This window comes from Sinohyriopsis cumingii, chromosome 5 (genome assembly GCF_028554795.1).
Source record: "Sinohyriopsis cumingii isolate HCF-2022 chromosome 5, ASM2855479v2, whole genome shotgun sequence".
NCBI lineage: Eukaryota > Metazoa > Mollusca > Bivalvia > Unionida > Unionidae > Sinohyriopsis > Sinohyriopsis cumingii.
Genome location: NC_142965.1, coordinates 48,388,886 through 48,406,369, shown reverse-complemented (window position 1 = coordinate 48,406,369; position 17,484 = coordinate 48,388,886). Strand labels below are relative to the sequence as shown.

At 38.4% G+C, this 17,484-nt stretch overlaps 1 protein-coding gene across 2 annotated transcripts in view; it reads left to right on the top strand.

Annotated features, from left to right (window-relative positions):
* Positions 1 to 6,442: 6,442 nt before the first annotated feature.
* Positions 6,443 to 17,484, top strand: part of LOC149799104 (protein MFI-like) — a 57,982-nt gene continuing 46,940 nt past the window's right edge. For both annotated transcript variants that reach the window (XM_089958116.1, XM_089958115.1), the window contains exons 1-4: positions 6,443 to 6,553; positions 8,462 to 8,523; positions 9,942 to 10,030; positions 14,475 to 14,592. In XM_089958116.1, the coding sequence (XP_089814242.1) occupies positions 6,502 to 6,553; positions 8,462 to 8,523; positions 9,942 to 10,030; positions 14,475 to 14,592 (321 nt within the window). In that variant the 5' untranslated portion in view covers positions 6,443 to 6,501. The remainder of the gene's footprint in view (positions 6,554 to 8,461; positions 8,524 to 9,941; positions 10,031 to 14,474; positions 14,593 to 17,484) is intronic.

Below are 17,484 nucleotides of genomic sequence, written 5' to 3'. Positions count from 1 at the left end.
ATTGCTATGGTAGGAGTTGTGTATTCAGTGTATGGAAAATGATTTCCTGTAACACATGACTCGCATTTATTACCATGACTCTTGCAAAAGCATCAGATTTAATTGAAGGTGCAAATAAGAATTATGGCAGTTTAAAAAAAAGACCCCCCCCCAAAAGCATTGGCTAAACTATTCTTTCATCACATCTGAAATTATACTTTGGTCTATTAAAAAATTACAGTGATTACATCACATGAGAAATAATAATTGTTGGGCAACTAACACAAACTCTAACTAAATGTCGTATTAGATTCTCCACGTGTGAGTCTTAATGGTATATTCATATTTTGTAAGACAAATCAAGCAGATCCAGACATATTTTAACCCAGGGGTCTCAAAATTAAACCACCCTTAATGCCGCATGAAGGTATTTTCGATGGCCCAAGGGCTGCACCACCTTTGGTATCTCTAATGAAACACTGTGATGCCGATCATTTTGCGGGCCACAGGTTACGGCTTGGCAGGCAGCATGTTTGAGACTCATTTTAACCCATCCATAGATTGAGATAGAGTGGTAACTTTAGAGTGTTTACCAAGGATATTACAACCTCAGGGTTATATGCTCAGACAAGAAGTCATAGAAGTTAAATTGTACATTTTCAACCAACGACTTCAGAAGCATACAGAGCGTAATAACAAAAGTATAAATAACTTCATTACAGAACACCATCGTACAAGGATTGATCTTGGAAGAATACACAATAACACATTACGTGGAACTGGTCATAAATTGGCAAATATAGAACAAGGCATATAACACATTCATCTGTAAATCATTGGGCAGAGAATGTGCAAGCACACAATATGTGTGTGTGTGTGTGTATATATATATACATATATATATATATTTTGTCAAACGAATTACCTCATTGAAGAAGAACAGGTATGTTCTTCAAGTGGTACTTGAACTAAATCGACAAAAGTTTCCCCAAGTTACATAGAAATTAATTCACATGAGAAATATAATTAAACGAATACAGACTAAGCAACATCATAACCATATAATAAAGGAAACTGAGAAAAGTATGCAGAATGACATGCTGACTTTTGATGCAATCTCTGAAATACTGAAGGTCAAATGTAGTCTCAAGGATTGTAAACTAAACTTTGAGATATTGAACACACTGCAATGTAAGGAGTTAAAGAATGTCAGTAGAATTATAAAACTATTTAAATCGTTCATTACGTTCTTGCATATCAGATATTGTGACCAATTAATAGTGGACAACATTTTCATCATTAATACTTGTAATGAACTCTTGTTCGTTTGTGTCTAGATATATTGCATATTGATCTTAATCTGTGGTCTAAGGTTGACATTGCCCGGGGGTGGGAGTGGGAGACAAGCGCCCCAATCCTCCAAAATGACCCATACGGCTTGTGTCTCTGATTGGCTCTGTCAACTAAAATCCAGCTCCTGGCCTTCGTGAGTGGCTTAGATTACAAGCCCGGCAGACCATGTTTTCCACTAACAGGAGAAGGGGTGAAGGCGGGCCACTGACGCCTTAAAACCAGTTGCTTCGGGTAGATGGGGCACGTAAGGAAAACTCCGATTCCAAACCTCTGCTGCCTTGTGGCTATACCCACTCATAGGAAAGGCTAAGGGAGTAAACTCCGACAGAAAATCTGGAGACGGAGTCCCTAAGGCGGTCTGACATTGACTTCAACGTCATTCCGGCAACTCCTGCTTGGTGCCAAGCTGTATCGGCATTCGTCGTTCCCTTGGACCCACCAGCTGCATGGAGAGGGGGGATCTGCTGCATGGACAACAGCTGATTCTCCATACCACACTGCCCAGGCTTCATAGCTCCACTGGAGAGGACACTCCAGCATCGTCGTGTGGCGTCGGCACAACACGAGAAGTAGCAGTTTATCGGTTCTAAGTCAAAGCTCGATTGGCGTAGAGCTTGGCGCCAGGGGTTACTTCTGACGGTGGCTGCAATCACCAGGTCTCACTGGACAGCTACCGCCCACCTCAAGCTGGGCAGCCCCCAGTCAGTAAGGAGCTGCCCGCCATGACCTGCCTGCTTCACTGGGTGCGTCGAGCTTAGAGAACCATCTCGACAAGTGGGCCACAAAACTCCGCACCAAGAAAGACTAAAAAAAGAAATAAGAAGACTCCAACTGTTCGTTTTGCAACCTGGAACATCATGTGTCCTGGACTGACCACTGACCTACAGCAGATCGACGATGCACGAAAGACTGCTGTCATTGACAGAATTCTCCCGACTGAACATCGACATTGCCTGCCTCCAGGAGACCCGACTGGCTGACAGTGGCACCATCAGGGAAGCCAGTTACACGTTCCTTTGACAGGGGAAGCCCTCGGATGAACCTAGGCAGCATGGTGTAGGCTTTGCCATAAAGAACATGCTAATCACCTTCATTGAACCTCCATCATCAGGTACTGAGAGAATCCTTGCCCTTCGGCTGTCAACATCCTCAGGCCCAGTCAACATCTTCAGCGTGTATGCCCCAACCCTCTGCTCCAACCACGAGGAGAAAGACAAGTTTTATGAGGCTCTGGATCAGGCAATATCCAGTATCCCCAACAATGAAAGCCTTTACTTACTAGGAGACTTCAATGCTAGAGTGGGAGCTGACCATGAGGCCTGGTCCACCTGTCTCGGCTTTTACGGAAGGGGCAAGATCAATGAAAATGGACAGCGACTGCTGAAGATGTGCTGCTCCCACAGCCTATGTGTGACCAACACTTTCTTCAAATGCAAGGAGATCCACCAGGTGTCGTGGAGACACCCACGTTCACGCCACTGGCACCAGCTAGACCTCGTCATCACCAGGCGTGCAGAACTGGCCAGTGTCCTCCTCACCCGGAGCTACCACAGTGCCGATTGCGACACGGACCATTCCCTCGTGGCCAGCAAGGTGCGAATATTACCCAAGAAACTGCACCACGCCAAGAAGAAGGGTCACCCACGCATCAACACCTGCTGCGCAAGCGACCCAGAGAAAACACAGCAGTTTATCAGCAAACTGAAGGAAGCCCTCACCAAAGTGACACGTGATGACACCATTGACTCCAAGTGGTCCCATATCCGTGACTCTGTGTACAATTCAGCCATCACAGCTTACGGGAAGAGGGAGCGAAAGAATGTTGACTGGTATGAGGCAAACTGAGAGGAGATGGAGCCCGGGACTGAGGCAAAGAGGAAAGCTTTCCTGGCATACAAGGCTGCACCTAGCCCCAGAACACTACAAGCCCTCAGGATTGCATGGAACAACGCCCAGAAGACCGACCGCCGCTGTGTCAACACCTACTGGCTGAACCTTTGCAACAGTATACAGACAGATGCCGACACCGGGGATGCAAGAGGAATGTACGAGGGTATCAAAAAGGCGACAGCACCCCCCCCCAGCTACAAGACCGCCCCCCTCAAGTCCAAGACGGGCGAAGTCATCACAGACCGGGGAAACAACTGCAGCGATGGGTTGAGCACTATCTCGAGCTATATGCAGCCCAAAACAATGTCACTGGAACTGCCCTGGACGCTATTCCAGACCTGCCTGTCATGGAGGAGCTAGACACACAGCCCACCATGGAAAAGCTCGGAAAAGCCATCGATTGACTTGCCTGTGGCAAGGCTCCTGGAAGCGACGGCATTCCGCCTGAATTCCTCAAGAGTGGAAAACCAGCACTGCTCCAGCCCCTACACATACTCCTCTGCCTTTGCTGGGAACAGGGATACATCCCACAGGGCATGCGTGACACCAACATCGTCACTTTGTACAAAAACAAAGGAGACCGTAGCGACTACAACAACTACCGGGGCATCTCCCTCCTCAGCATCGGTGGAAAGGCTTTCGCCCGTGTTGCTTTGGCGCGCTTGCAGATCCTAGCCTTCCGCGTCTACCCAGAGTCCCAGTGTGGATTTCGAGCCGGCGGGTCAACTGTAGACATGATCTTCTCACTACGTCAGCTGCAGGAGAAGTGTCGCGAGCAGCAGATGCCCCTCTACATTGCCTTCATAGACTTGACGAAGGCGTTTTACCTGGTCAGTCGGAGTGGACTCTTCATACTCCTGCAGAAGATTGGCTACCCCCCACGTCTGCTTGCTGTCATCATGTCGTTCCACGAGAACATGCACAGCACAGTGTGCTTCAATGGTGCAACATGTGAAGCATTCCCTGTCATCAGCGGAGTCAAACAAGGCTGTGTCCTTGCGCCGACACTCTTTGCCATCTTCTTCTCCATGCTTCTCCAGTACGCATTCAATGACTGCAGCGAGGGAGTGTACATCCATACCAGGGCTGACGGCAAGCTGTTTAACATCGCCCGTCTCCGTGCTAAGACTAAAATCACAGAGGTACTCATCCGTGAATTGCTCTTCGCCGACGATGCAGCCTTGACATCACACACGGAAGATGGACTTCAGCAGCTGGTATGCCGCCTCTCCCATGCTTGTAAGAAATTTGGACTGACCATCAGTTTGAAGAAAACTAACGTCATGGCGCAGGACTCCCTTCCCTCTGTCTCCATCGATGGGTACAACTTGGAAGTTGTCGAGAACTTCACATAGCTCGGGTCTAACATCTCCAGCTCACTCTCCATTGATTCTGAGGTGAACGGCAGGATTGCCAAGGCAGCAGCAGTGATGGCCAGACTTAACCAGAGAGTCTGGAACAACCCCAACCTCATCGAGAAGACCAAACTGTGTGTCTACCAAGCCTGCGTGCTCAGCTCACTTCTCTACAGCAGCGAAACATGGACCACTTATGCAAGACATGAGAGGAAACTCAACAGCTTCCACCTGAGATGTCTGCGGCGCATTCTGCACATCCAGTGGCAGGACAAAGTACCCAACACAGAGGTTCTAGAACGCGCCAGCATGAACAGCATGTTCTTCATTCTCAGCGAGAGGCGCCTTCGCTTGCTTGGCCATGTCAAGAGAATGGACCCAGGGCGCATTCCCAAGGACCTGTTATACAGTGAGCTAGCAGAAGATGCACGACCAACTGGACGACCACATCTGCGCTACAAAGATGTTTGCAAGAAGGATATGAAGACGGCAAACATCAATGTCAACAAATGGGAGAGCTGTGCAAACAACCGTTCCAGCTGGCGTCTAGCTGTCAGGCAGGGAGTTCAAAACGCAGAGGAAGAGAGAAAAATAAAACAAGCTGAAAAGAGAGCTAGAAAGAAGGATAAACAAAACCTTACTTTGGAGCTACGCCATCGTCTCCCGTAGACGGACGGATGCCAAGATCTTAATCTATTTAGACATATTTAAAGTCCCTACATAGGTAATATGCAATCTTGTTATGCAATCTAATACAGAGAAGAATAAAGCTTGGAAACTAAAGTGAAAGAAAACATGCAAACTATTGTGTGTGTGTGTGTGTGTGTGTGTGTGTTTTGGATTTTTAACGTAGCTTTAACAATTTTTCAGTCATATCGCTGCGATGTCTGCAGTTTGACAGTTAATAGTGTTTGTTTACCACTGGGGCATCGTGCCGCAGACATGTATCATCATGTTCTACCTTGTCACATTATCCTGTCAGGAGGCATACTAGTCCTGGGACTAATCTGTTCATGCTGAGCGCCTAGCGAGGCAGCTGCTAGTACCATTTTTTTATTATTATAAGTCTCTGGTATGACTCGGCCGGATTCGAACCCGCGACCTCCGCTTCCGAGGCGGTCGCACTCTGCAAACTATAGAGGTCTGTCTGTCTTTACAGTATTTAAAGACTATTATTTTTCAGTGTTTCAGAAAGGCAGAAATGTTGATGGTTGTATTGAATTTAAGAGTCATTCTATCATACCAAATGGAAAGTACTCGTATTAAAATCTCTTAAATTTGACACTGGAAACTTTATATTTGACATACAAATATACGCAAACTTTCGTCTTCGTTCGTTATGAGTTTGAACAATATAATTGCATTTTCTGAAATCCCCAACAAAGTATTGACATAATGTCAACATAGAACCTTTAACCATAAACTTTAAAAATGATTGGGCACAGCCCATCAGTAAAGTTCTGTTTGTCCATGTGGGGTGGGGGGTGGGGGGTAGGGGTGTAGTTCCAACAATGAAGCACAAAATGATGTTATAATCATGTAAAACTTCGACAAGTCTCGTATCATATACATTCTATACACTATGTATATGATATGTACATAACGCTTCTTTCTTTTTACACATCTTTCAAAATAAACTATAAAAGTGCTTCTTTTTAATAAAAAAATATATTATTTTGTACTTTCGTTTATATATGTGTAATATTAACTACAGAACTGTGAATTTACCGGATATGATAATTTTACTGCTTCGTGCAAGGGAGATAATCCTCTTGGAGGTTTGCACGCGCCTAATAACATCTACATCCTGACTGGTTTTCCTGATTTTGCTGTTAATTATATTGTATGAAATATTGTCATAGAATGTGTATCCTAGTCGCCATGATAGTTGAAATTGACAACCAAGGAGTTTAAAGCTGCTACAATGATTAGCGATAGAATCATAGTAGAAAATATCTATAATACAGGATTTTTAGGTTCGCATACATCTTTAACACGTGGATGTTCATATGATATCTAAGCTTAGAGATTTTATGAATGTCATTTGATTGAGGAGAATACTTGATTGTTGACAGAGGACCTGTTCTCTCCATGTACAAATCGTCGCTATGTTACTGATATTTCGTGAGCGGAACGCAGATTTTATTTATTACGAATACCTTTAAAAGTACATCACTTTATAGTCTTTTAAAGGTATGCATATTAAAAGTAAAATGTCGCGTCCATTTGCGAAATATTAACCATATGGCGACTACTGGTACGCAGCAAGAAGGTCCACAGTATTGTACCAGTACTCCGTTATGTATCCGAAAATTATTTTTATTTGTTTTTGTTTTGTTCTTCTTCTATTAAATATCCGAAAGTTTAGTTGGGTGAACCTTCCATATTTTGATCACTTAGGACACTTACAGGAGAATGACAACTACGGTACCGAGGCTGACCAACTAATGGTTAAGTTAATAACGGGCTGCACTTAACATATTGTAACAGTTGTCTACATACTGATCAGAAAATGTACAAGAATGTGTGCTTTAATTTATACAGAATGAAACTTTGGACTTGGTAATTCCGTTTGTAGTCATAAACCAGTATACATTTAATGTACTTTTCAGTTGAAGGAGAACACATTAACTTTGTTAATGGAATGATATTTCTCAGTCTCTGCAGAGGCTCATTACAAATTAAATAAAAATATCCCTAAATAGATTTAGAGAGGAGCAGTCAAAAGGCAGTTGCCTTATAACACAAAGGAAGACATAATTCCAATCAATTATGTATTTAAAGTTTTTTCTTTTTTCATCTCATAGTTCATTGATTATACCTGCTATTATGAAAATTAACTTTGGTACCAAGCAAAGAGCTTGAGATGAGCCTGATTCTTGCAAAAATGGTCAACAAAAAGTAGATATTGAATCTAATTCTGGTCAAGTAAACAGAGAGTGTATGAGACTGAAAGATTCATGGAATCAAATACACTTGAAAGTGAAAGAATGGTTGAACCTAAACCTGCATTAGAGAAGCTAATTAAAACTTGTTTAAGAAATAACAGAATGTATAGTATGCTGTGTATTGAAAGATGAAATAAATAAAAGCAATGGAATATGGTTAATTATTTCTTTTTCTGAATGTCTTTGCAAATGATATAATTATCTGAAGTGGAGTTAAAGTTGTTAAATTAATTAAATTAATAAAATTAATTAAAAAATATTTAATCTCCTTTCTGATTCATTCTAGTTGCAAATAAAATTGAAGAATGGCAAGGTAAAGTCATCCAGGATTTTTATAGTTGTCTTAAATTTTGATTTTTTTTTTAATGATAATACTGTGTCACAATGATTGAGCATTAGCAATCTATGACATTTACATTGGTAACACAAGAACATATGCATAATGCCCCAGTTATTCAAGCAAAGTTAGGACTTGTTTTGGGGACTCTTTTTATGGATGGGACTCCAGCCTTTTTTAAGGAACTTAAACTTAAAAAATCATATAGAAAACCCTCCTCTTTATTAGTTTGCATTTTGGCAAGGCAATGTGTTTTAGTTCATTTGACAAGACTGATTCTTGAAGAAATATACAATATCAGGAGCATTTTAAGCAGCATTCTGTTTAATTATTCAGAAAATTAATAAGAAATGAAAGAAGGCATGAAAATTGTGATAAAAGAGAATGAGAAGTGAAATGTGAACTGATTATGTTATTTGGAACCACAATGGACATAGGATTATCAAGTTGGATAAACTTTTTCTTTTCTCATTTTTGTTTTGTAGTAACTGTCACTGTAGTGAAGATCATACAGTGTTCTGATTTTGAAATGCTATCTGAATAACTAATACATTCAATAGATCATTCATAAATATAAAAATAGATTCATATTATTTCAGGTGGAAGTTCAGAGGCAGTTAGGGCTAGGAAGTTGGCAAGAACTGCAAAACAATCAAGAAAGGTATATACTTAGGCACAGGTGAAGGCATATGCTTTATCTGTCCATCTGTCTATCTGTAACTGTATCTTGACATGTATCCATTTTTCCTTCACACAGGACTGATAATGTGAATAATTGACTCCATGTTTAGTTTGTGTTTGTCAAATTCATGGTGTTGAAAACATTCATGACTTAATTATTTCATTACATAGACCTCAAAAAGTGAAGTCATCCAATTGAGTATAAGTTATCTTTCACATATTAAGTCTATACAAAATTAAGGGAAATTCAAACTCAACCAAAAAGAAAATAATGTGTTCTATTTTAACCATTTATACACTTACAAAAGAAGCTAGAGTAAAGCAAAAACTATGTCCTCTATTTCTCAATATGCTCATTTGCATACAACATTGGTTTTAAGCAATTCTTTATCTCAAAGTTGAAAATCCTCTGTTTTGTATATATATTGTACATATATATAGTACAGTTCACATGTATCTTTGGAACTCCATGCATCATGCTGCGGGACTTAATCCGTCCACTTTCATTCCATGATATTGTTCCATGACAGAGCAATACAGTACTAACCAATCACCACTGCACATCAGCTGGCATGCAGATGGCGTCTCCACCATGGAGCGGCTGATTAGCATTATTAATTAACATTTTGAACAGCCAATCAATGAAAGAGTGACACATCGTGAATGTTTAACAATCAGATACCATTTCACCAAGCAGTGATATATATTTTGATCATATATATGGACAATAGAAATTAATTTGAAAAGTCTTGTATATTTTGTACATTTAGAAAACTTACTGACTTGACGAGCGGCTCACCTTGTTGAACTTCTCTTGAAGAATGTAAATTTATCCTACTGTTTAAACATGGAAAGTAATCCTCTGAGGTATGGACAATTAAATTCCATATAGCAGTAGCTCCTGTTTAAAAAAAAAAAAAAAAAAAACAAACAAGAAAACACGGAGTTTACACTTAAATTCCGACCACATGTTTAGTCCTTAAGCAGTAATGGCCCAGTTATGAGATTGAATATACATGTACACAACTGCCTACTAGTTCAGTTCTGAGTGGACATATAGTCTACGAGACTGGCCATTTAATTTCACAGGGCTGAATTATTATTTCCAACTGTTTTTAAAAAAATTATTTCATTCATCACACTAAGTTGGCATTAAGTAAAGCAAGGAATGGCATATACCACCCCACCTTTAGAAACTTAAATGGTCTCTCCCTAATAGAGACTTCGCTCCAGCAGATGTTCAGCAGAAATCAATGCAGTGACCATTTTAAACACTGTTATAAAATGTTAGCATTAGAAGATATTAATTTCAGCTTCAGTATTTGCTTGCCTATAACACTGTACTGTTATATCACTGCTAAACTGAACATCAAATTTCTAAATTTTGTATCTTTAAAGGCTATAATACAGAATGACCCTACAGGTATTGATGCCCGGACTTGTGCTGCCATTGAGATTCAGAGATTTTGGAGAGGTTATCGGATCAGGTAAGATTGTCGATTATACACTTCTGTACAGTAACCGTAATCAGTTATGAAAAGTTGTCTACTTTATTCTACTGGGGTGTCCATGAGCAAGAGACTAGAACAAGGTTCTTGACCTGAGTACAAATATTATTGTGGTTCCTCACACCCTAATACCAAGAACCTTGTTGGTGATGAGAATAATGACGATGGAATCTACCATGCATTGATTCACCATGCTTTTTGTTCCAAGATCAGCTTGAGTTGTTGGGTCAAGCACATTCATGGAAAAGCAAGAACATATGAGAATATATACATGGTGTTTATATAAAATCCAAAAACAGGTCAACACCCAATGATAGACAGGTGGGATGATTATTTGTTATGACATGTTCCAATATTACTAATGTTTCTATTGTTTGGGATATATTTCTTGAAAATTTTGTTATTTGTAGATACATTTGTAGATACAGTAGTAGAATGAAGTCTGTGACTTTAACCATTGCAGCCATATTTCTTTTATTTTATAAATATCCTTTGTGGTAAGTCTTTCGTTTTTGTTATAGACTGAGAGTCTATACTTATTTACAGTGTCATTTTAAGTTTAATCAAGGTCTTGCTTTGAAGAAATTGCATTCTGTTTTCAGTATAGTGCTTAAATTTTAAAATGCATAACAACAAAGGTAATGTTTCTAATGAAAGATAGATGTTAATTATACATTACATTCTGTGGTTTTTGATGGACATACTTTGGTTAATATCTTCTATAACCTGAGTAGCTAGACTTCAGTTATATTTTTTTTATCAAAGTTAAAATAGAAAACAAATGTATTTTATTATTTAACTATACATTTTCAATCCAAGAATAAACCAGAACCTTTTTGTCATTTCTTATCAGGTTTGCAACAGTTTGTCCAACCCCACTATAAACAATGTCAAAATAATGCTGTTAGTCCCATGCTGAGTCCCCATTGGAGCCTCTCATGATATCCCACCAAAAATAGTTTAAATGCTATCCACCTGGCTTTGGATAGAAACTTTCCTAATTATTCAGCTGGTGAAATCTTCTGCGATGCAAAATTTGACAACTTCACAATAACTGTCAATCACATATGGTCTCCAGCTTTCACGTGTCAGATAACTCATTGACAATGAATAGTAGTGAAAACTAGTTGCACATGCATCGTTCATAAAACTGATATTCATGCACATATCAGCTGGTACATTGAAATTCAGTTTATGACTTAAGATGAACTGCATATCAGAAATGTTGGAATGTTATGCAATCTCTTTTTTTCAACTTCATTTAGGGATTTAAAGGTCTATAGCAAAAAATAATTATCAGAGCAATTCAATCTTGATTACAAGATTGCGTCTTGTTGTCATCATGAGAAAATCCAGATCATGACTTGATGCTTCGCATCTGATATTTCACGTTTTCTGATGGTGACAGTTCAACACGATCTAGTAATCAGGACTTCATTATCATGATATAGATATCCACACACCTTTGATTAGAAATTGACCATACAATACTCAAGGTAAATTTAGCTCTACAAGTCCCAGGCTATTTTAATTAAGATCGGTACTTCAGCTCTAAGAACAAATGCATACACATTTTAAGCAGAAATGCTGCATCAGGGAGTTTTGGCACTTGAGGCAGGCTTTTCTGTATTTATCCATCTATTTTAAATAAATACAACTTTTTTCTGTATTCAGTACTGTATTGTTCAACTAATTTTGAGCAATTTTGATAAATTTTGAAAGATGAAATGGGTGGAATTTTCAGTGTCTTAAGATGCCATGATTGATATACAGATTGATGGTATCATAAAAAAAACGCAGAAAACGGTAGACATCTGGCCATGTCATATTGAAAGTACTGGGTCAGAACTAGCATCAGATAGGCTGTTTTAAAGTTTAAAAATGATATTTCTCCTTGGTTTAAACTCAATACATATATACCAGCATAAAACCAGCCCAGATCACCAGGGTCTTGCAACCCTGTTGAAAATGATTTGCATCAGCTTAGCTCTGGTGTGCCCACCATCAGTGAAGTAGCAAGGAGTTTGTATAGCTGAAATAATGACATGCTCTTTGAAACGAGATTGAAAGCTGATGTACCTATGCTATAAAATGTAACATTGCACACAGATTAAGTTACTGTACTGATAACCTGTATGGACATAATAGGATGAATCAAAGATTTTATCACAACAAAATAATCAGGCCACATAGTCAACATGCTGTTTGAACACAAAATCAGGTCACATAGTCAAAATCTTGTTTGAACACGAAATCAGGCCACATAGTCAAAATCTTGTTTAAACACAAAAACAGGCCACATAGTCAACACGCTGTTCAAACACAAAATCAGATCACATAGTCAAAATCTTGTTTAAACACAAAATCGGCCACATAGTTGACATGCTGTTTGAACACAAAATCAGGCCACATAGTCAAAATCTTGTTTAAGCACAAAAACAGGCCACATAGTCAACACGCTGTTTGAACACAAAATAAGGCCACATGGTTGACATGCTGTTTGAACACAAAATCAGGCCACATAGTCAAAATCTTGTTTAGACACAAAAACAGGCCACATAGTCAACATGCTTTTTGAACACAAAATCAGGCCACCTAGTTAACACGCTGTTTGAACACAAAATCAGGTCACATAGTCAAAATCTTGTTTAAACACAAAATCAGACCACATAGTCAACACACTGTTTGAACACAAAATAAGGCCACATATTCAAAACACTGTTTGAATACAAAATCAGGCCAAATAGTCAACATGCTGTTTGAGCACAAAATCAGGCCACATAGTTGACATGGTGTTTGAACACAAAATCAGGCCAGTAGTCAACACGCTGTTTGAACACAAAATAAGGCCACCTAGTTGACATGCTGTTTGAACACAAAATCAGGCCACATAGTCAAAATCTTGTTTAAACACAAAAGCAGGCCACATAGTCAACATGCTTTATGAACACAAAATCAGGCCACCTAGTTGACATGCTGTTTGAACACAAAATCAGGTCACATAGTTGACATGCTGTTTGAACACAAAATCATGTCACATAGTCAAAATCTTGTTTAAACACAAAAACAGGCCACATAGTCAACACGCTGTTTGAACACAAAATCAGGTCACCTAGTTGACATGCTGTTTGAACACAAAATCAGGCCACATAGTCAAAATCTTGTTTAGACACAAAAACAGGCCACATAGTCAACATGCTTTTTGAACACAAAATCAGGCCACCTAGTTGACATGCTGTTTGAACACAAAATCAGGTCACATAGTCAAAATCTTGTTTAAACAAAAAATCAGGCCACATAGTCAACATGCTGTTTGAACACAAAATAAGGCCACATATTCAAAACACTGTTTGAATACAAAATCAGGCCAAATAGTCAACATGCTGTTTGAGCACAAAATCAGGCCACATAGTTGACATGGTGTTTGAACACAAAATCAGGCCACAGTCAACACGCTGTTTGAACACAAAATAAGGCCACCTAGTTGACATGCTGTTTGAACACAAAATCAGGTCACATAGTCAAAATCTTGTTTAAACACAAACTCAAGACCACATAGTCAACACGCTGTTTGAACACAAAATAAGGCCACATATTCAAAACACTGTTTGAAAACAAAATCAGGCCAAATAGTCAACATGCTGTTTGAGCACAAAATCAGGTCACATAGTTGACATGCTGTTTGAACACAAAATCAGGCCACATAGTTGACATGATGTTGGAGCACAAAATCCGGCCACATAATTGACATGATGTTGGAGCACAAAATCAGGCCACATAGTTAGCATGTTGTTTGGACACAAAATTTGGACTTGTGCTCATAGTTTAATGGGTTTTTTCCTCTATGACCTTGGATGCCTTGGTCCAGTTGAGTTTAGAATTATGAAATTTTGGGGATACCTGATTTTATCTCTTCACACAAGTCATATGTCAATGAAATTGATAAACTAAAGTATGATTTTTCATTATAGAGTTTTGAATCAACCTTTGTTTTTTATGCTAGACAAAAATTGTGGCTACATGGCAAGTTTATATTCATCAGCATTTAGGGAAAAGAATTAGCATTTCTGGAAACAATTATTAGGAAATTGATAGACGTAGCATGAAATGATAATACCTTACCTTTGTCGTAGTTATTGTATTGTTTCCATAATTTAGCAGCTCTGTTTTAATATTTATCAGCTCATATGCTGCATTCTGATAGAAATGGTCATTTGACAGTAAAATTTCACTCTTGATTATGTTTTAATTGCCAGTATTCATTAGCAAATATAATGAAAAATATGCATAATGCAAAAAATTCTTATATGTCATCAGTCTGAAACACCTTTGATTACAAAATGATAATTTTTGTAACAGTTGTGACTTGAAATTTCGTTCATGTCAGATGAATGTTCTTAATGATGGTTTGTTATTTCTTCAGATGCAGCATCTATGACAGTTTGCATCCCAAAGTCAGTAAGACGGCAGTGTACAGTGACAGTAGGGACTTAATGACACGAGTGGAGGACTTCATACCAGTACCTTCAGGGATTCGTTTTGTAAGCTTGTTGAATAAATACACAATGCCACATGTTTCTTTTGTTTTAAGTCAGCAGGAAGAATGACTCTGATCTGGCAGTGGAACACCAAAAAGCCATCGGAGTGAGACCTTTTATTGCTGCATGATTGTAGAATCAGAAATATTTGTGGATTTAATTTCATTTATTTTATTTTCAAAATCCACACATTTAAACCTGCATAAACTTTTTTTAATTTTTTGTATAATTTATCATGAAGCTTACATGCATAAAATTTTATATATGATTTGGCCTCTGTTGAATATCAGAATATTAGCCCCTCAGAAATGTCAGACACCATACACGTTCTTTCCCTAATTTAGAACAAGACTTAAATATGGTTCTGTTTTAATTACACATCGATTTTATTTAAAAAATACTTTTATGTATCTTATTAGTCTAAATGGTATAAATAGAAATTATATCACATAAATAATACAGTTGATTCATTATGTCATAGAATGTCTACATGTAGTTGTCATTGGAAATACCAAAACAGTCTCAGTCTGATTGTGTTATGGTTGATTCAACATGTTATTGAATGTCCACATGTGGCCATGAATTAAAATACCAAAACAGTCCCAGTCTGACTGTTTAGTATAAAAATGTATATCAAACACCATGTGAAAGATGTAAGATTGAATTGTTATTTATAAAACATTTGTATTGCTGTTCTTGTGAACCATGTGTTAAGAACCTACATCTGGTAATTTAGAAGGCCTAGTTTTAATATTTCTGAGTTATAGTTGAAATGTGAGAAATATTCATGAAAAATCACCAATTTGAGATGGTTAGACAGTGACATAAAGTGATCCCTCAGTATAATACATCTCAGTTTAACACCTTCCTATATTCCCTCAGTATAATATGTGTCAGTGTGTCTTCATAGATCCCACTTCATGGCATGAATATTGTTTTTCAATTTACTACAAAACCGCTTCAGTGGCTTAAGTGGTTAGAGCATCTACCTTGGATGTGGGAATTTGTGGGTTTGAACCCTGGCCGAGTCATACCAAAGACTTGTAAAAATGGCACTAGCAGCTGCCTTGCTTGGTGCTCACTATTAAGAGGTTAGTGTTTAGAGTGGTCAGCCTGGTGTCAGAATAAAGTGGCTGGGTAGGACATAATGCTACATGTTCACAGTATGATGCCCTAGTGTTAGACATCACTATAAACTTCCACACAGCAGACACCATGGTGATATGACTAAAATTGATAAAGATCATTAAAAGAACAAAACCCACACACAACACATACAAATTATTACATAATTTTTTCACTGATGTTTTTGGCTTCTATGACTTTTCATTATGTAATTTCACATTTTAATAAAGGCATATCATGCATAATTTATATGTTAGATACATCTTTTATTTTACCATGGTATTGCCTATATTATTCACTTCAGTCTAAGGCAACCCCACATATAAATTAAGTATTACTACACTGCATTTCTTCATGAAAAGGATTATAAAGATGGATGCGTGTATGATGAGATATCACTTGGTTAATTAAGAGAGGACATCACATGATTTCTTTAGGTTCTGTATTGGTGGGAACATTGTTGTCATTATTTAAGGTTTTGTATTCAGGTCTTATTTTGAGGATTTTAAAAAAAAACCTGAAGCAAAGAGGATATAAGCAATGGGGATACATCATTCTCTGTCAGATATATTGTTGAATCATACAAATGTTTATAAATAAGCTCTTCTGCCTCTCTAATCTGTCAATCTTGAAAAGACAAAACTTTGGTCTTTTTCCATATGATATAGACAAAGAGAAGAAAACTAGAACCCATTACCTCCCTTTACTACTGTTTTGTGGCTACCCTTCAAAGCATTATTTACAAGTTTTAGTTTCGTTGTGGTATGAATACTTAAAGAACTTTTTAATTTCAATCCATCTATCAATAAGTGAGGTATAATATTATACTTAGGTTTCCACAGAGGAATGGTAACCTTATTTGTGATTTCCTTTGGATACTTTTTCATATTTCTCTAAGTTTGACTTTATTTGTCTGGCCTGGTAAATATATATGCAGACTCTGCAGCAGATACCAGTTTATCATTTTTTTAAAATAATGGTTGCTGTGGTATATTTGTCGAGTATTTTGTTTTCTAATTTTTACTGTGGCTGTAGAGTACTCTGAAAGTCAAGATCAGCGATGGTTGATTCATCAGACAACAGTTTATGCACCTCTCTTCCTCTGGTCCTCCTCATTTGAATGTCTTGGGAGATTGCTGTCTTGAAGTCAGCATAAAGCCCCCCATGCATGGGCAAAGCCTTAGAGCATGTTAGACAGGATTCATTATGAATGAAACTTGCCAGTATTTGGTATCAACTGTCATCACATTATATTGTCATCCAAGTTGTTGACCTTCCAGTTCAGCCTTCTGGTAGTCTGTGCATACAACACAGCAATCCAAGATAAGTCCTCTAAATTGGCCATGTTGCATACCAGCTTTCTGTCACATTGTATATTGAATCACACAAGGACCGGTATAATTGGTCTCTCTTGTTTGCTAGCCAACTGACCACCAAGCTGGCCTTCTAGTCAGTCTTCCAGCCTTCTTATGACCTAGTGAAATATATATTTTTTGTTGTCTGTTGTTTTGCACAGTCAAATCAACATTATTGGTGTATGTATCCAGTAGACAACATTAATGGTGTATGTATCCAGTAGACAACATTAATGGTGTGTGTATCCATTAGACAAATGCCACCTAGGGACAAAGAGACTGATGCTTCCCTGCCAGTATGCTGTACACAAGCATGGAAACTGCTGGATGAGGACAACCCCCACAGTAAATCTGGGGAAATCCATGATATGGTGCCTTACTCGGATGGAGTAAAGTTCATTGACAAGGCTGCAGT